The following is a 20,705-nucleotide window of genomic DNA, read 5'->3' on the forward strand; positions in this document are numbered from 1 at the left end:
GTTGGCGTGTGTGAGTGTGGGCCGCCATGACTAGGATGCTTAAGGAAAATGAGGTCTTCTTTTCTAATCACGGGCAGTGAAGACTGGGTGTGCTGGTTGCTCATCTTCGGACACACAAAGGAAGCACGGAGTAGGTGGTCAACCAGTTGTTCCTTCACTGACTGACCGTGCCCATCCCATCCTACATGACCTGGAGAGCCCCTGCCGTTAGATTCAGCTCAGCATAGTGACCAGGCAGTTAGAACCAAGAAGTTAACTGCTTTATTTTCAATCACAGGAGTCATACAGATTTGCTCAGCTTCCGCCCCACCAGAGAGAAAAGCCCTTCGTTGTCGCACATGGTGGAAGAATACCTTCGAGAGATCACCTCAAACTGCTCAACTGAGAAGCCAGCCTCTCTCACGGCAGCTTCTATTGCCTCCCGGCCCAGGCAGAGGCTGGAGAACTTCTGCTCGCCGATCATGTAGTAGCTGCTCTTCAGGGCATCCACCACCACCAGGAAGCCCCCCGGCTTTAGCAGGCTGCTGAGGTTCCGGAGGGCTGTGCAGTAGGCAGGGAGGTCTGGGCAGGCGGCATCCAGGCACAGCGTGCTGAGCAGGCAGTCGGCTAGGGGCAGGGGGACGCTGCCCAGTGGCCGGCTCTGGGTCACGTCGCACTTGAGCACCTGTGTGACCACACGCCTCAACTTCTCCTCCTTCTCCAGCTCCTTGATTCTGAAATACACAAACCAACAGATACCACTTGCTACCCTATACTCATGATAACCCCGGATCTCTGCAATCAGGGCTGAAAATGGCAGTATTGTCCCAAATGTTATATCCTTGGGGCCATCCCTGATGGAAAAATGGAGGAAGAAGAAAAATGAAGGATGTTTAGTCATATTAATGTGACTACGTTACCCTGTGCTGGATTAAATCTCTTTATAACGTGAGTAATAATATGGAAATGATAACAGAAGTACCTAGCTGCCCGCTTCGACCATGGACTGTCTCCAAGAAGTTATTCTTCCTCCACTGCTTAGGATAGTGCCTGGCTCATTTATTACTGTTATTGTTATTATTATTATTATTATTATTATTACTTATTTATCTGTTTGTGTATTCATTATTACACTGGTCTCTTCTGCCAAACTGCAACATGGTGGTCATTCGACCGATACATATCAGGTAATAATGGCTTTAAAATGTGGAAACGGTATTTTTGCGTAGCTGCTGATCAGGCTGGGGCATGGGGTCATCCACAGACATTTAGAGAAACTGTTGATAAGCACCAAACAACGGTGGCCAGGGCCCCTCTAGAAAGAAAAGAACCTCTAGTTGCCATTCTCCAGCCACAAAACAAAATGCAGAGAGTGTGTTTTATGAAGGGGCTCATTTTCTTGGTAGCTTTGCTCAGAATACTTTCCTTTTCTGCAAAATCAGTGGGGTTTCCGGAGAGAAAACTAGTTCACGAAAGAGGCAGAGAAGGTGAGAGCTGGAGATGAAATAGAGTGTCTGGGATCCTTTCGGAATTTGTTAGGGGAGTCATGAAGGAACAGGCGGACAGAGGATCCAAATTAAATAAACATGTAGAGTGCACAGGAGAAACTGGAGAAAAAAGAAAAGGAGAAAAAAGTAGCAGAAAATCAGAGGGGTAAGAGAAAAGCAAGAATGAGTGTTTAAAGTGCCCAGAAGGCCACAGAGCCCAAATAATAGGAGCGATGAGTGGGTATCTAGTGCTTTGAGGAAATTAGTCAACAGAGCCCCAGGGGTGCAAATCTAGCCTTACGTTCAGGAAACACACAGTCCATTTGCTGCAGGAGAAGACAGCCTCTTCTTGACGGAGACCACAGAGGAAGGCCCAACATCAGAGCAGGTGAGAGAGGCACGTACTTCGGGACCACTTCGGGTCACAAGGAAGTCAGTGGTTCAAATAAAACTTGAAGATTTACCTCCACATGGAAAGATCTGAGATAATATCAATTGGTTGTGGACCTCCTATTTAAATATTTAGTTAAAATCCTAAGTCCCATGCATAGACTCAGCTATTTATAGACATCCTATATGTTATAATTTTCCTAAGTTTAACAATAAGCCTATGAAAAAAATTCTCAACATTTTTGGCCGTCAGAAAAATGCACATCAAACCATGAGATAGCACTTCGCATCCACTAAGATAGCTGTACTAAAAAAAAAAAAAAACAGAAAATAACAAGTGCTGGCAAAGATGTGGCGAAACAGGAACCTCCACACACAGCTGGTGAGAATGCAAAACGGTCCAGCTACTTTGGAGAAAGTTCTAGAAGTTCCTCAAAAGATGAACACATAGTGTTGTGGATGACCATTGGATTAATTCTTTCTCCCCACCCCCTTCCGCCCTGTACTGGAATCCCCAAGAGGATAGGATCCGTTTCTCATTCCTTCCATCTTGGATCCCCATTGCCTGCCTCTTTCCTGCCACATCACAGAGGTTTTAAAAAAACAAATGTAAAATAAATGACTGAAAATGGGAGTTGGGGTCAGATGAAGTCAATTACACCAATATTTTTCAAACTGCAATTTGTCATTCATTCACGTCTCATAAAGTTAATCAATAAATACGGGGCACCTGGGTGGATCAGTTGGCTAAGCATCTGACTTTGGCTCACATCATAATCTCCTGGCTCATGAGTTCGAGCCCCGCATCGGCTTTGTGCTGACAGCTCAGAGCCTGGGGCCTGCTTTGGATTCTGTGTCTCCCTCTCTCTCTGCCCCTCCCCCGCTCATGCTCTGTCTCTCTCTGTCTCTCAAAAATAAATAAACGTTAAAAAAATTAAAATTTATCAGCAAACATTTGAAAAAATAATGGAGAATAAACCAGAAAACAAAATCCCTGATAGTAGTAACTCAATATAGTATTATTTTGTGAAGGTTTTTCAGCATCACTTTGTTTGTAACAGCCAAAAGATTGAGACAATCTAAAAGCCCATCAACTTACGAAGGGATTAATTGTGGTATACCCACGCGGTAGAATAATACTCAGTGGTAAAAAGGAATGAAGTGCTGATTCATGCTACAACGTGGAAGAACCTTGAAAACATTATACTAAGTGAAAGAAACCAGACACAAAAGGCCACCTATTGTGTGATTCCATTTACATGAAATGTCCAGAAAAGGCAAAGCTCTAGAGACCAAAAGCGGACCAGTGGTTTCCAGCAATTGAGAGGATCCAAGACGTGAGAATGACTGCCAGTAGGTACAGGGTTGGTTTGGGAGTTATGAAAATGTTCTAAAACTGGCGTAAAGATTGCACAACTACGTGAAGATACTAAGAACTATCATACTTTAGATGGGTGGGTCTTATGCCAGTTTTATCTCAGAAAAGCTGTTATGCTAGAGAGAGAGAGAGAGAGAGAGAGAGAGAGAAGTAACATAGCAAGGTGTTAGTTTGAGGGAAGTCCTGCCAGACAATAAACTGGTCTACACAGGGAAAATTACCTCTGGTTGGGTCTACCTACTCCCCTATCAAGGGTAGAAATGGTAGTAGGGTAACCAGTTTGTCCCGGTTGGTCTGGACTTTCCCTGTTTTCCCACTGAAGATCCCATGTCCTGGGAACCCTTCTCAGTCCAGGCAAACAGGGAAGGTCAGTCATTCTAAAAGCAGGGAAATCCATTACAAAGCTGCCATTCAGCCTGATAGAACGGGGATGGTGTGGCCGAACTTTTTAAGAATAAAAGATAACAATTCAACCTTATGGAAGTCTGTGTGAAACACAGATTTGACTAGGTAAAATGAATCTAGAAGAGAAACATTCAAACAACCTATCTGCACATATGGATAGCCTGGGTGTATACAAAAAGCTGAAGAAGTGGCAACGTGGCAGGTTTGAATGTGTTTAGAGATGATCCTTCATATTCAGAACACCACGGGCATGTGTGTTTACGTGATTATGTCAGAAGCAGGTGGATCTCTGGGCCCTGTTGTCTATGAAGCTATTTGAAAGATACAAGTTACCACAGAACGAGTACCTGCCAGTCAATTTACGATGGAAATTGTTCCCAAACTGGAAGATACACTGTGAAGTCTAGAAAGCTCATGGAGAATGTGCCAATTTGAGAGGCAAGTTGGCTGGAAACACCCACTGTTGTGGAGACCTGCTTGTCTTTGGGCATCGAGCAAACACTGTAAACTTGGCTGCCAAGGTAGCTGTGTACAGATTACATCTCAGGGCTTCTCGGCACCAGGGAAATGAACTCGCCTGGAGACACAGGCAATTACCGCTCAGCTTCACGTCCAGCTCCAGGGGTAAGGAATAAACACACACCAGAAAAGTGTTAGGCAGTTCTACAGGGAGATAACAGCAGTGTGGCCATTTCTGTAGTTCCAAAGATCTACCCTTTCAAATGAATCACTATGCAAAAAAGGGCAGGTGTTTCTTCTGTAAATAAGCGATCCACAGAAGCTGGGGAGAGAGGGGATAAAGAGTAGGACTCCTGGGAAGAGCGCTTTGTGAGAATGTATTCCTGCACTCCAAGAAATTACCCCGAGGTTTACAGAGGTTCCTCCTGCCCCATCTCTGCAAGGCAGGTGGCGGACCAAAGCCCCGGGATGAGATCTTTCGATGACACTCACTGCCTTCCCCAAGCCCCATACCCAGAGGTTTCAGCAGGCCCTCCTGAGGGAGAACCAGCAGAATGTATAAAGGATATAAAAAGCTTCACACACTTGGATATCAATATAAGAATTGTGTGAGCCAGGAATAATCATTGGTAAGCCTCTGGCACAGGCAATCGCTGACTCAGGTGAAAGACAGACATTTCAGGAGGGAGAGGCTGGAAAACAAAATACATGTAGTCATTTGTTTGACTTTTTTGTTTTTTATAACCTCTTTGATGTGACAGGAAAGGGGCGGGCGATGGGGACCCAAGATAGAACAAATGAGAAATGGATCCTATACTCTTGGGGATCCCAGGCTGGGGCAGAGGGGCGGTGGGGAGAAAGAACTTATCCAATGCTTATCCACAAAAATGACAAATTAATACTAGGAAGCAGAGGGCCGACAGAAGAATGTTGGGAGCTTGACTTGGTCTGGAGTATCAAGGAGATCTCCTCCAAAATGGAGTCAGGTAAGCAGAGGTGCAGGAGGTAAATAAATAAGAGTTCACCAGGCCAAGGGGAGTAGGAAAGGGGAGATGTTCCAGCCAGGGGCAACAGCATGTGCAAAGGCCAGATGGTGGGAGGAAATACGGAGAGAAGGCTGATGAGGCTGGACTCAGAAAACAAAGCACAGCGTGGTAGGAAGTGAAGCAATGGGGTTTAGCAGGTGCCAGACAAGACGAGGTTTTGGGGACCAGGTTAAGAACTTTGCTTTTTACCCTAAAAGCTGTGGGAAGTTACGAAATGGTGCCACCAGATCTACATTTGAAGGTGATCGCTTTGGGACGAGAGTGGAGGTGGAAGGCCACTTAGGAGGGAGAGGATGGGGTCTTGGACCAGGAAAATAGCCTGGAGAGAAAATATTGGAAAACATACACTGGTTTGAGAGAAACTCAGAAGTAAAATGGACAGAATTTGGGGCACTGGGGTGGCTCAGTCGGTTGAGCGTCCAAATCTTGATCTCAACTCAGGTCTTAATCTCAGGGTCTGAGTTCAAGCCTTGCTGGGCCCCGCACTGGGCGTGAGACCTACTGAAAAAAACAAAATGGACAGAACTTGGTGCTGATCATAGACCATGACTGACAGGAAGAAGGCAAGAATGGCTTCCAGGCTCCTGGCTTCTTTAATTGATTATATGATGGCAACACCCAGGGCAGGAAGCATGCAGAAGCGGAGCAAACCTGGGAAGACTGTAGCTCTATTTTGGGCACTTTCAGACACATGAGTAGAAATGTTTACAGTTTGAAGGAAATGGCCAGGTGACATTTCCTCAGTCTGCCCTGTTCATTTTCCTAGGGGAAGAATGCAGGGAGAACATCTAAGAGAAAGGGATGCTTTTAAAAGGGAGAAACTTTTCCTAGGGATCGCTGAAACAATCACCATGACCGTGGAGATGCCAATTCTGAGAAGGAACATCAATCTTTTACAAGACATGAAAATACAGACGTCAGTATTTCTCAAACTGTAAAATGCGTACAGCCCCCTGCAGATCTTATTAAAATGCAGATTCTGGTTCTGTAGGGAGGGAGCCAGGCCTGAGAGCCTACATTCCTACTAGACTCCCAGGCGCTATGGAAACTGCTTAGCCTGAGGACCACAAGGCAGGCAATGTGCTCCAAGCTGTAGGGGCCAGAGGTTAATCAGTGCCGTCTTTTAAGATCTTTTCAGGTAAAACAGGCTTGAGTAGTCATTTCTACCTTAGCATTTGACTCTCTGACCTGATAAATAAATAATGCGAAGCCAGAATTTGGTACCGATGGCTTACAACTTTTCCGAAGGTTTTAAAAAGGAGTGGTATTGGGGCGCCTGGGTGGCTCAGTCGGTTGAGCGTCCGACTTCGGCTCAGGTCATGATCTCACGGTCCGTGAGTTCGAGCCCCGTGTCGGGCTCTGTGCCAACAGCTCAGAGCCTGGAGCCTGTTTCAGATTCTGTGTCTCCCTCTCTCTCTGCCCCTCCCCTGTTCATGCTCTGTCTCTCTCTGTCTCAAAAATAAATAAACATTAAAAAAAAAATTTAAAAAAAATAAAAAATAAAAATAAAAAGTAGTGGTATTCTAAAAGTATGAGTCACACTCCAAAGGCAGAGGACCAGGAGACAGCTCAAATTGTCTTCGGCAGCACTCAGCACAAGAAATAGCTTCAGATAAAGAAGAAATAATCTCAGAGGAAATAGGTTGTGAGCTGATAGAGGTACTTGAAGATGCAAGAAAGACATACGTTGAATGGGATCGCTATCATTCTCAAAATAGTTGAAGCCACAGGATCTGGCACAAGGATAAGAGCAAGAATGCAGAATTTTCCTGCCAAAAATATAGTTCCTTCCTCTAACAGCGACTGGGAAGGGACACTTTCTCAAGAGCCAATTGTTAGGAGCTGACGATTCTGGCAGGAGATAAGCAATGCTTTTAGTATCCTGCTAGATTTTAAGGGTTCACTTCTGAATGAGATGGAAAGGCTTATGATAGCTAGGGAAATTGAGAAGAAAGTTTTAAAAGCCTTCTTGACATATGATTTGGACTTCGGAAAGGTGTATTGTCTGACTGACTGAAAACTCTTTTATAAACTTTCCCTGAAATTCTATAAATCCTGGGAAATTCCGTATTTATTGAATAATTTGGAAATACTGTCCGAATCCTCAGAGTTATGGGTTAGTTTTTTTTTTTTTTTCTAGTTAGTACCAGTTCATTCTGTGGAATCACAAAGTCGATAGAAAAAAAAAAAGAAGTTGGAAATTACATTTATTTTGAAGAATGTATCTTTAGTTTGAAGACTATCGCTAGCATAAAATTCTAAGTAAGGAGTTTCTAGGATTAAAATGGCATTTGAAAGTAGTCTCTCTCAGCTTCTTGCCAGGAAAAAGTAGGGAAATATTTAGCAACATTAAACAGTTTTGCGTCGTTGTTCACTTATAAAGGCTACACAAATATATTCCCGACACACACAGACTTAGAAAATGTCACTTATGTGTTCTTCTCGAAAACACTATTTGAAGACCTATTCTACAGACTAAAAGATGCCTCAGAATTAAAAACTTAAAAACTAGAAAAATCACATTAAATGAACATAAAATAAAACTAAATGTTCGTATAACCGCAAATACGATTACAGACTGATAGCAAATATCCAAATTGATCCTTGAAAGGAAATTTGAAAATAAGACTTTAGGGGCGCCTGGGTGGCTCAGTTGGTTAAGCATCTGACGTTGGCTGAGGTCATGATCTCATGGCTCATGGGTTCAATCCCTACATAGGGCTCTGTGCTGACAGCTCGGAGCCTGGAGCCTGCTTTGGATTCTGTGTCTCCCTCTCGCTCTGCCCCTCCCCTGCTCTCTATTGCTCTCTCTCGCTTTCTCTCTCTCAAAAATAAACATTAAAAAATTTTTTTAAAAATAAAATAATGCTTTAAATTACTATATTTGGATTTAAAATCACCAATTTTAACAACAAACACTGGGGAGATAGATGCCAGAAGGACTTTGGGTATCAAAAAATGTTAAATTCCTCATATAATGAGGAACAAAAAAAATTACTGATTCTTACCTGGCCTTAACAAGCTGAATTTGTTTCCAGAAGACCTGCATTTTAAGAGATACTAAAAAAAAGTTCTTCAGGTGAAGGGAAATGATGCCAGATAGAAGCCTAGATCTGTAGAAAGAAATGAGGAAAACTATGCAGACAGATATGTGGATAAACATCAAAGACTTCATATACGTTTGTTTAAAATACTACTGACTAGTGTGCATATACTTAAACTACTGAACTGTCTACTTAAAAATAGTTCGGGGGTGCCTGGGTGACTTAGTCAGCTAAGCATCCGACTTTGGCTCAGGTCATGATCTTGTGGTTCGTGAGTTCGAGCCCCACACAGGGCTCTCTGCTGTCAGTGCAGGGCCCACTTTGGATCCTCTGTCTCCCTCTCTCTCTACCTCTCCTCTGCTCACAAGCCTGTGTTATCTCTCTGTCTCTCCCTCTCTCTCTCTCTCTCTCTCTCTCTGTCAAAAATAATAAATAAACATTTAAAAAATAGTTCAGATGCTAAATTTTATGGTATGTGTTTTTTAACCACAATAAAAAGTAAAATAAAATAAAATAAGTAAAAGCACTACTGACTTTTTAAAGCAAAAATAGTAACAAAATATCATAGTATTATCCTAGAAATAAAGTAAAATCTAGGACTAGTGCAGGGGCAAGAGTGGATGTAGGAATTACACTGTGGTAATGTCTTACATGGCTCATGAGGTAAAATGTTAAAAATATAGGGGCGCCTCGGTGCCTCAGTCGATTAAGCGTCTAGTTTCAGCTCAGGTCATGATCTCACTGGTTAGTGAGTTCGAGCCCCCTGTGGGACTCTGTGATGACAGCTCAGAGACTGGAGCCTGCTTCCGATTCTGTGTCTCCCTCTCTCTCTGCCCCTCCGCTGCTTGTGCTCTGTCTCTCTGTCTCAAAAATAAACAAACATTAAAAAGTTTTTTAAAGAATTAAAAAATATATATGTACTGTAATTTCTGGAAAAATTACACATGCACACACATGCATACACTCACACAAAACACAAAAGAGGTCAATAGAAAAAAAGCCAATAACAGAAGATAAAAAGGAATACTAAAAATGTTCATATTTATACTAACTGGAATACCAAACATTATTCCATTCACCAAGGAGAAGCAGGAACAAAGGCACAAATGAATAACAAAACAGACGGGACAAATAAAAAATACATACCAGGATGTTTGACTGAGACTCAACCATACAATACCAGTAATTACCTTAAATGTAAGTGAAATAAAGAATCCAGCTAAAGGACAGAAATCATCACACTGGGTTGAAAAGCAGGGCCTACTACATACTACTGGCAAGAAAAACATTTTAAGTATAAAAACACAGACAGATTGAAAACAAAAGGGTGGAAAAGATAAACCATGTCTATTAGTTATCTATTGCTGCATTATAAATTACCCCAAAACATAGCAATTTAAAACAGACAAACATTTATCTCACAGTTTCTGTGGGTCGGATATCTCGGTACCAATTAGCTGGGTACCTCATGAGGCAGAGTGTTGGCTATGTCTTCAGTCTCACCCGAAGGTTTGACTGGGGGAAAATTTGCTTCCAACTCCCTCCAGACAAGCAAGTGAGAGGGAACACCCAATAAGGAAGTCATGGTCTTTTGGTAACCTAATCTTTCAGAATTGATGTGCCAATACTCTGTTAGACTATACTTGTAAGCATCTAGTCACTAAATCTGATGGACACCCAAGGGAAAGCAATTAAAGAAGAGATGAATATTTGAGGTGAAGATTACTGGGGACCCTCTTAGAGGCTAACACTTCATGCAAACACCAAGCATAAGAAGGCTAATGTGGTCATATTAATATCAGAGTAGACTTCAAGACAAAGTATATTACTGACAGTAAAGGGATTTATTTCTTAATGACAAAATGATCAATAAATCAAGAAGACATAACAATCCTAAAAATATATGCAGATAGAGTACAAGACTTCAAGCTATGTGAAGCAAATATTAACATAATGATGGGGAACAAGAGATAAACCCACAATCATAGTTTGAGATTTTTAATACCTTTCTCTCAGTAATTGATAAACAAAAAATCCTGTAGAAAAATCTGAAAAATACTATCGATCTACCTGACCTCATTGATATTTATGAAACTATAACTTACAACAGGATGATATACATTCTTTTTAGTGTAGAAAGCACATAGATTATTCACCAAAATAGACCCCATGCTGACCATAAAATAAATCTCTGACTACAACAAAATTTAAATAGAAGCCAATAACAATATCTAGAAAATCTTGAAATTTTTGGAAATTAAGCAACACAACTCTAAATAACTCACCGTCAAAGAAGAAATCACAAAGGAAATCAGAAAATACGCCAAAGTGGATAATAATAAAAATATGACATATCACAAATCATGAGCAGCAACTAGAACAATCCTGAAGGAAATTTAGAGCTTTAAATGGCTACATTAGAAGAAAGAAATATGTGAAATCAGTGATCTAAGCTTCTATCTTAAGAAGCAGGAAAAAGAAGAGTATATAAAAACTAAAGTAAATGGAAGAGAGAAAATAAGGGGAAAAAAAAGAGCAGAAATCAACACGACTGAAAATGGAAGGACAATAGAAAAAAATCAACAAAACCAAAAGTTGGTTCTTTGAAAAGATTAATAACATCAATCAATCTCTAGCAAGATTGATCAAGATATTTTTTAAAAGACAAATTGCCAATATCAAGAATGAAAGAAGGAAGATCATGGTAGATCCTACAGACATTAAAAGAGTAGTAAAGACGGGCGCTTGGCTGGTTTAACATCTCAATTTAGGCTCAGGTCACGATCTCACTGGTTGGTGACTTCAAGCCTTGTGTCGGGCTTTGTGCTGATAGCTCAGAGCCTGGAGCCTGCTTCACATTTTGTGTCTCCCTCTCTCTGTGCCCCTCCCGCACTTGCACTCTGTGTGTGTATGTGTGTGCACGTGTGTGTGTGTGTGTGTGTGTGTGTCTCAAAAACATCTCTCTCTCTCTCAAAAATAAACATCAAGAAAATTTTAAGAGTAATAAAGACATATTGTTAAAAAACTTATGACAATAAAATTGACAACAAAGATGAATAGGATAAATTCCTTGAAAGATACTATTTATCAAAACAGACAAAGAAGAAATGGAAAATCCAAATAGCCAGTGAAAAACATTATTCTTAATTTTAAAAACATCATACACATGAGACAACCCTTCAGGTACAGGTAGCTTTGCTAGTGAATTCTATCAATCATTTAAGGAAGAAATAATACTAATTATACACAAACTCCTTCAAAAATAGAGGAGGAAGAAATATCCTCAACTTACATGAATCCAGCATCATGCTGATAACAAAATCTGCCGGGCATATTTCTAGAAAAGAATATTACGGCTCAATATCGATCATATTTGTAGATGCAAAAATCCCTACCAAAATATTAGCAAATCACATCCAGTCATACCTAAAAAAGATACTACCTCATGACCAATGGGTGTATTCCAGTTAGATTTAAACAGTCAAAAATCTTCCAGTATAATTCACATTTTCGGAATAAAGAAGAAAAGTCATATGGCCATCTCAATGAATTCCGAAAAAAATTGACAAAGTTCAACATTTGAGTTAAAACTCCCAAGAAATTAAAATGTAAAGAAATTTAGTCAGATAAAGAATATCTGAAAAATCTAACTAATATTATACTTAATGTGGACACTAAAATTGGACATTTTTCCTTATGATATGCAAAAAGGTACATAGGTCGACTTCCAACCTTTCTATTCAATATTGTTTTGGAAGTCCTAGCCAGTGTAGTAGACCAGAAAAATAAATAAAAGGCATAGAGCTGGAAAAGAAGTAAAACTATTTTTATTTGCAGATGATATAAGAGTATACATAGAAAAGACTAAACTTAATTAATGAAGTCAGCAGGACTGCAGGACACAAGGTCAGTATATAAAATGCAATTGTACTTCCATATACTAGGAAATTTTTATATTTTATATTTTTTCACAAGGAATATCATTTTATTACTGTAATCACAAAATCGTAATTTTTGCATCTACAGAAATGCGTAAGTGGACATTAATCAGTGAATTGATAATTCGCTTCATAAAGAGGGCAAACATACTACAGAATGTATTGTAAAGAAAAAAAGATTGTAAAATTCTCTGGCCTTGCAGTGCACTTTTTAGTGCAAGTATTTAAGACACAATAGTGTTCAATTAAGCAAAGTATATACTAGCAAATTAACAATAACATTAAAAAAACATAAAACAAGATTTTTTTAATGCTTAGTTATTTATTTTGAAAGAGAGAGAGGAGAAAGCATGTGCATGCAAGCTGGGGAGGTATAGAGAGAGAGAACCAAGAGGGCTCCACGCTGTCAACACAGAGCCCAATGTGGGGCTGGAACCCAAGGACAATGACATCTTGACCTGAGCTGAAATTAAGAGTTGGGCACTCAAATGACTGAGCCATACAGGTGCCCAAAACACAGGAAATTTTTAACAAAACATATATAGAATATGAGAACTACGAAACATTACTGAAACTAAAGAAGTCCCAATAAATAGGGGCGCCTGTGTGGCTCATTCGGTTGGGCAGCCGACTTCGGCTCAAGTCATGATCTTGCGGTCTGTGAGTTTGAGCCCCGTGTCAGGCTCTGTGCTGACAGCTCAGAGCCTACAGAGCCTGGAGCCTGCTTCAGATTCTGTGTTCCCCCCATTGCCGCCCCTCCCCCACTCGTGCTCTGTCTCACTCTGTCTCTCAAAAATAGATGTTAAAAATTTTTTTAAAATAAATAAATAAATAAAGTGATAAACCATGTTTATGGACTGCAGATTCCTTATGTCCATTCTCCTAAAGTGATATGTAAGTTCAAAGATCACAATCAAAATCTCAGCAGCCTTTTTGGAAGAGATTGACAAGTTTATTCTAAAATTTATATCAAAATGTAATGGCACTAAAAATGCTTTTGCACAGTGAAGGAAATCCTCAACCAGACAACAAGGCAGACTACTGAATGGGAGAAGTTATTTGCAAATGATATATCTGTTAAGGGGTTAATATCCAAAATGTATAAAGAACTTATACAACCTGACACCAAAGAAACAAATAATCCAGTTAAAATGGGCAGAGGACCTGAATAGATATTTTTCCTAAGCAGATATACAAATGGCCAACAGACACATGAAAAGATGCTCAACATCACTCATCATCAGGGAAATGCAAATCAAAACCACAACGAGATATCACCTCACACCTGTCAGAACAGCTAAAATAAAAAATATAAGAAATAACAAGCGTTGGTGAGAATGTGGAGAAAAGGAACCCTCATGCATTGTTGGTGCAGCCACTGTGGAAAACAGTATGGAGGTACCTCTAAAAAATTAAAAATAGAATCACCATAGGATCCATTAATTCTACTACTGAGTATTTATCCAAAGAAAACAAAAACACTAATTTGAAAAGATGTACACATCCCCATGTTTATTGCAGCATTATTTACAATAGCCAAGAAATAGAAGCAACCAAGTATCCATCCATAGATGAACAGGTAATGATATGTGGGGTTTGTGTGTGTGTGTGTGTGTGTGTGTGTGTGTGTGTGTTTGTGTGTGTGTGTGTATCCAATAGAATATCACTCAGCCATAAAAAATGAGATCACCTTGCCATTTCCAACAACATGGATGGACCCAGAAGGCATAATGCTAGGTGAAATAAGTCAGACAGAGAAAGACAAATACCATAAGAATTCCATATTTTTAAAATTCCACCATATGTGGAATTTAAGAAACAAAACAAAGAAAAAAGAAGACAAATAAAAGAAATAAACTCTTAAATACAGAGAACAAACTAGTGGTTGTCAGGACAGTGGTGGGAGAGGGGTAGGGGAAAAAGGTGACGGGGATTAAGAGTACACTTATCATGATGAGCACCAAGTAACTGAATCACTATATTGTGCACCTGAAATTAACATAAGACTGTATGTTAATTATACTTCAATTAAATATATATATTATACAAATATATACAAAAATTGCCAAAATAATTTTGAAAAATAACAGAGTTAGAGGATTTATACCCTCTGATTTCAATACTTACTTTCCCTGGTAAAAAGGATAAAAGACCCAGTGGAAGTTTAGTGACTCTACATGCAACAAAAACATTAACTGGGAAACACAAAAGAAAACTCGCAGTTCGTTTATATCACTATAGTCTAAGGAATTGTATAATCAGTGAATCACCTGGATAACTTATATCCGACAATCCACACTATCAGTTAGTGTAGTAACAATATGTAAGAAAACAAAGTATAGAATATTCCAACTAAGCTTGAATTCAGCACAGCATTAAAAAAATGAAAGGATTAAAGAAGTAGAAGCAGACTATAGAGTTAGTTTCAGAAGAGAACCTGATTCAGGAATAAATAAATTTGGTAGAGTGAAGAGGAAGAAAATTTAAGCGCACATATAGAAACATGAGTTGACCATAACTCCAGAGGAAGAGTATGGAGGTAGGCATACCCCTGGGGACATGTTAAGACCACATGATTTTAAATTTATCCCTGGAATTCCAGAATATTACTTCACTCCTGTTTCTCAAGTTCAGAAACATCAGAGTCATACCTGATACTTACCTCTCATCATTCCCCATGACCAATCATTACCAACTCTTATCCATTCTGTCTCAAAAATTCATCTTAAAATCATCTTCCTCTCTCCATCACCAACCAATCCATTAGTCCAAGTCATCATCATCTCTTACCTGGATTAAAGTGTCTCCTTTCTGCATCTCTCATTCTCCTCTAAACACAGCCATTCTCCACACAACAGCCAGAGATCTTTGTAAATGTAAATGGGGTCACATCACTTTCCGGGTTACACCTCTAATGCCTTCTCATCACACTTGAAGTACAGGATCTTTAGCCTGCCCTCAAAGCCCTAAGTGATCTGACACGTGCCTGCCTTCTCTGATATAAGGTCTAGGAGACACAGGACTTCCTCCATGTTGCCCACCAGTCTATCCGAGTAGCTAGAACTGTGTGGCACATCCTACATGCCCAATATGGGTTCACTGAATGAACAAACACTAGTTCCTTTAACCAAGAACCAAAAAGTGTTAGCACCTGTTTCTTGAGGGAGATTGTCTTGCTGGGAAATCAGAGCCCTTTCCTGACCAAAGAATGGGATATGTTAATTAAAAATACGTGTGCTTTTCCATTGTGAATGAAAAGCCAAGAACAGGAAGGACAGAGGATGATGTGCTGTGCAACACACAAAGTGTGCAGTCCATGAGCAAGGGTGGGGGTGCAAATACAGGAAGAAGTGGATTGGGGAAGGAAGGGAGTTATGTAAAAATTAAATCATGGGGAAGAAGGTGTGGAAAGACAGGGCGAAATGCACAAAAAAACATACAGTAAGAGCAGGGGGGAAAAAAAGAAATGTAAAGATAACTGAGCCTATAAGAAGTAGTGGACAGGTCTAGTAGGATCCTGGGAGGAATACTGAAGTGGTCTTTTTAGACAGTTTGCGAAGAAGCCTGTGGGGCTTCAGCAACATGCTTATAACAGCAAACAGTCAGGTGGGCGGGACAGCGGAACTGGGCTGAGCCACTGCAGGACCATTGCCAGAGGACGGAGGTACATCAGGACAAGGGAAAGACAAAATGAAATGCAGACCTCACCCTTCTGGCTAGTAAGCCATTGACAATTTCTCATGTGGAGAGAAATTAATCATTTAAATAAGACTTGTCCACATAAACTGACTTGTAGACAGAGTCGGCTAAGAGGTTGATCATTAGTCGTGAGTAGGTAAAGCTCTGATTTTTGTGGATGGAGAGGAACACATTCTTTTCAGATACTTCCTTTATGCTGCTAATCCCAGTTTAAAAACCTGGGCAGCTTTTAGTTGTCTCTGGTGGTGTCAGCATTAGCCACCCTCACAGCAGATCCCTAAGCACTTGGGTAGTTAGCAGCAGGATGGCACTGGGGAACACCCAAAAGCTGCTGGTTGAGGAGACAGTTTCCCCTCTTTGTTGAACTTGGATAAATGTCATTGTCTCATGGTATCTGACCTGCATGCTGTGCCCCCACACTGGTCTGGGAAGATTTTGTCTCCTCTTGGGTCAGTGGCCATTTCTTCAATTCTCGTCTGTGCCTTCTGCTGTTCTGGTGGGCACGCGTGCACACGTACACGTCCCTCTATCTCGTTCTCTCTCTTTACCTCTTCCTCTCCATCCGGATTTCTCTTTGGCCTCTCCCTGTTCCCTTTGCTTTTTAACTTGGGCTCTAAAGATAATTCTTGGTTCAGAAAACTGAACTGTCACTCAAGGACCGTCAGAAAGCCCGGAAGCAGACCCTGGTTTCTCTACCTGTTCCCTTCGAGCTCGCACACGTAGGTTACCACTGGGGACCAGTCAAAGGCCCCTGGTTCCTTCTTTAGCCATTTCTGCAGCTCCTGCAGGTTCTGCTCAGTGTAGTCGGTGACAATGATCTCCTTGAAGGATTCACAAGCAGAGAGGAGCTGGTAGATGGTAGGGCCAGAGCCAATGTCGATCAGGAGGTCCCCCTTCACACCATCTGGTTTAGAGAAGGGAACAAGGAAAGGGGATGAGGCCTCATATGACAGTGGACAGAGCTGGTATGCACTGTTTTCACTGGGACTGTGCTAGAAAGTCGCAAAGACAGACCATCTCTCTACTCACTCCTCTTCCCTCAAAGGTTTTTTTTTTTTTTACATGATTGCATTTTCCATTATCCAATCCAAGCTGGAAGCATGTTGCTGGAATATTTTTAGGTGTAGGAGAAGAAAAGATTGACATCTGATGTACAGACCTTTAATCCAGATAGAATGCTACACAGAGAATATAAAAACTATTAAGAAATACTTGGGGAAAGTTAAAATTTTGTTTTTGGTTTTGACTTTGGTTTTGGGGAGAAGGGAGTTGAAAGTTCAATTAAAATAAAATTGACTTTTCATGTCTCTCTCTAAAAAGCATCCAATTCTTCACGTATTGGGAGGTCTTTATCTCATGCACATGTGCAACATTCCTTTGAGTTAGGAACAGAATAAGTATTAGAATCTCCATTTCTTAAGTGGCCCATCATGGTTCAATGGCTGGCTCTGGTCACCTAAAGAATTGATGTAGAATCAAGGACAGAACGCCTGTCTTTTGGTTTCCATTTGGCACAACCAAATGAGACAACACATAAAAAAGCACTTTGTAAATGGTAAGCTATCCCTATCAACATTAGTTTTCATCCTTGTTAAATAAATGAGTGATGCCAAAAGGGCTGTCACATCGCAATGTCTAGACACCAACCCAGCAGTGCCCTGAGATTCTATTTATATGACTCACGTTTTGGTGGGGAGACATAGGGATAACACACACACTTACCGAGGCAGAATATCTTGAAAAGATTTTTCAGAAGATGCCTAAGTATCTCATTTTCTGCAGAGTGTCTTGACCCAAAGTTGTAATATTTTTCTAGGTAATCCCGAGGGTTAAAATGTCTCAGATAAGTGTCCTTGGAGGTGAAGGTCGATTCCATTGCGTTTTGCTCCTGTGTCCACTCTTGCTCTCTCTTTCTCCCTCTCCTCCAGGACTCAGGGACTCACCCTGCAGAAGTTGTCTTTTTAAGTCTCAGGCTTCAATCCTTCTGTTAGTCCAACCTACCCCTTAGAGACTGTTATTTGGTTAAACACTAACTGGCAGAAACATCCAAGAATGTTCTGGCTGTTCTGGGAAGTGATGAAATTTTTGGGTAAGGGAACCTAGGAGAAGTGGGTGTGGGAAGGGGAGGGCCATGAGCTGTATGCAATTCTCGGCCAAGGGGTGAAGTTCAACTGCAGGAGAAAGCATCTGGGCTCATCGGGGAAATCATTTGACTCAGAGAAGAACCACTAAGGCTAGAGAGGTGTGTCATGTCCCCAGAGCACCATCAGTTCTTCTTGTAATGATTTTCCCAAAAAAGAGCCACAAAGAATGGTTTAAATTAAACGGTCTTAAAGAAAGCAAAGAGGGGAAAGAGGAGGATTAGGAAATGTCTTTAAGGGCTAAGAAATGTTGGCTAAAGAAGGAAACTCAGAGGAAATTTGGAAAGAGGGTAAAAGTAATTTTAAAAATGGGATGAGGCTTCCTCCAATGTCTAGGCAAGCCACAATCCTGTGATCCTCTCCTCATGCTCTCACATCCCTCCCTCCCCTCCCTGTACATGTGCAGAGTCCCAAAGCTACCAGTTTTCAGCAGCTGGCAACTACTTCCTCCCTAAGCCTCCCCACTCATTTCAATCCATTGAAATCCTGATGGTTCTTTCAAAGTGAAATGTATGTTCTCTACTTCCTTTAAGAATGCCTTATATTTCCTTTTCTGAAGCTCGCATTGCCCTTAGAATTCTCTCACCCAGCCAAGCCCTTGATTTTGTCATGTCATGTATTTGTTCCTGGTTTTGTCTGTGTCAATCCTTCTCCCAAAACTATTTTTTTACATGAATGATACACTAAGCTACCAGCTCCTTTAGATCAAGGACTATGGCTCAGTTCTCTTTGTGGTCCCCTGCCTATCACATCTACATAGTAGGTTTCAAAACACTGGTTGATGAGTTGACTCTTGTCATGTTGCAGCAAATGCAATCGCAGTGAGTGCCCTATATTCCATGAGTGATGACTTAGTAAGGGACCATCTGGCTACAAAGCAGAGAAACTCACTCAAAGAAGCTCAAGGAAGAAAGGAATTATTAACAGAATATAATGGAAACACACTGGGGCACCTGTGTGGCTCAGTCAGTTAAGTGTCTGACTTTGGCTCAGGTCGCGATCTCGTGGTTCATGAGTTTGAGCCCCACGTCAGGCTCTGTGCTGACAGCTGAGAACCTGGAGCCTGCTTCAGGTTCTTTGTCCCCATCTCTCCCTGTCCCTCCCTTGCTTGCATTATGTCTCTCTCACTCTCTCAAAAATAAACATTTAAAAAAAATAATGGAAACACATTGCAGGGTATCTCACTGGGTCTCACCAACCGAAAAAATCATTAGGCAGCTAATTTCTATCTCCCTCTCTCTGTCTTTCTCTCCCTCCTTCTCTCTTTCTTTTTGTCTCTCGTTGGAGGTATAGGGTCTTGATTCTCCACAAACAGGCTTCTTTTGCTCATCTACTACACATTGCTTCATTCTGACTGTTCCAAATGGTGGTCTCTGTGCCTGACCTTACAGAATCTTCTAACCCATCTCCTCACAGCTGGCTAACTAGGTCTGCATGGTCCAAATCCACAGACCTTAGAGAGAGAACCTGTCTGGTCCAGTATGGGTCAGTCATCGATGCTTCTCAGTAAGTGTTGGGGTACAAAAGAGGTATGTGTGATATTAAGACTGCCCATTATAGAGACTTAGATGGAACAGACAAGTTGTCTCAGATTATGTAATTGTTGGACCTTCAAAAGTCAGATCACAGACTGGAAGCACGTAGAATCAACACGAGGTATCCTTGTGAGTGGCTCGGAGGCACGGCTGCTGCAATGCTGATTATTTCCTGCTTCCCCCAACCACCCTGGTAGTGGAGTACAACCACCAGGGAGCATCCAGAACTCAAAGTCAAAAGACACAAATTGCCATCCTGATTTGCCAACAACGGTTTGTATGACAATGGCAGTTAGAAAAACTAATTTTTGGGTTTCTGAAGCCTCAGTTCCAATAGGGATAATAATATAGGAGAAGAGAAAAATTCTCTTTTCCATCTTGGGATCTCTGGCTGGGCCTAAGAATTAAACTGACATGAGACAGATTAATAGGAGAAATGAATGTGAATCTTAGCAATATTTTACATGGGGGACTTCACAAGAGAATGAAGACCTCAAGATGTGGCCAGAGTGAGAAGCTTTTATATATCTTTTGACAAGGAAACAATCAATTTGTGAAGAATTGACAAGACAAAGGGGTTTGGCCTAGGGGTAGTAAGTGATAAATAAGTAACTAAGAAAGTAAAGATTGGCTTAACAAGGTTTGTACAGATTTCTCAGCCCCAAATTTCCTGTGTCTGGTGATAAGAATGCCTTCCTTCCTCCTGGTACAGAGAGGGTACCTTTCATATGGGACTTTCATCTCCTGCTTACAGGAAGAAAAAGGAGGATCAGAGCAACCTTCCTATACCTACTGTTTTTTAAATGCCTTTAATTCAAAATAATCAAACGCCAAAGTGACATGTTTTGGGGTTTTCTTCAATAGTATCTATTCTGTTCAGTGTTCCCTGTTCAAGGTATTGAGAAAATTAATTCATAGTTTCCCTTACACTGAGTCCTTACCTTGGGAAATGTCCCTTTTTCCACCCATGAGTCTGTTTAACAGGGAATTTTAAAAATAGTGGTTATGTAGCTTATATGTGGCCTTGATACAGTAGTACCCCTCGCCCCCTCATCCCGTCATTAATTTTTTTCCTACCCTTTTCAGAAGCTGCCAAGATGGATGGTCAGAATCAAATTTTACTACAGATAGAAACCCGCCCCCGTGTTGGCCTGCTGCCCACTGTTCCATGAATGTCTGTTACAATTATGAACGTATGAATATA

At 40.9% G+C, this 20,705-nt stretch overlaps 2 protein-coding genes across 2 annotated transcripts in view; both read right to left on the reverse strand.

Moving 5' to 3' along the window:
- Window positions 1–243: 243 nt before the first annotated feature.
- On the reverse strand, window positions 244–17,764 carry LOC125909580 (nicotinamide N-methyltransferase). The gene is made up of 3 exons (XM_049612913.1): window positions 17,548–17,764; window positions 16,522–16,729; window positions 244–713 (listed from the first exon to the last, which is right to left on the reverse strand). The coding sequence occupies exons 1-3, from the start codon at window positions 17,699–17,701 to the stop codon at window positions 281–283; spliced, it is 795 nt and encodes a 264-aa protein (XP_049468870.1). The 5' UTR covers window positions 17,702–17,764; the 3' UTR covers window positions 244–280.
- LOC125909590 (nicotinamide N-methyltransferase-like) overlaps window positions 559–20,705 on the reverse strand; it is a 37,768-nt gene continuing 17,621 nt past the window's right edge. The window contains exon 4 of the mRNA XM_049612940.1: window positions 559–713. The gene's annotated coding sequence lies outside the window, so the exon portion shown is untranslated. The remainder of the gene's footprint in view (window positions 714–20,705) is intronic.

The sequence above is a fragment of the Panthera uncia genome, chromosome D1, assembly GCF_023721935.1.
Source record: "Panthera uncia isolate 11264 chromosome D1, Puncia_PCG_1.0, whole genome shotgun sequence".
In the NCBI taxonomy this organism is placed as follows: domain Eukaryota; kingdom Metazoa; phylum Chordata; class Mammalia; order Carnivora; family Felidae; genus Panthera; species Panthera uncia.

Excerpts from the sequence above, each read along its gene's own strand:
- LOC125909580 (XM_049612913.1), bottom strand. The coding sequence starts at position 17,701 with ATGGAATCGACCTTCACCTCCAAGGACACTTATCTGAGACATTTTAAC. Across the intron at positions 16,730-17,547 it reads TTTCAAGATATTCTGCCTCG|ATGGTGTGAAGGGGGACCTC; the intron begins GTAAGTGTGTGT and ends TCTCTAAACCAG. Across the intron at positions 714-16,521 it reads TGCGAGCTCGAAGGGAACAG|AATCAAGGAGCTGGAGAAGG; the intron begins GTAGAGAAACCA and ends TGTGTATTTCAG.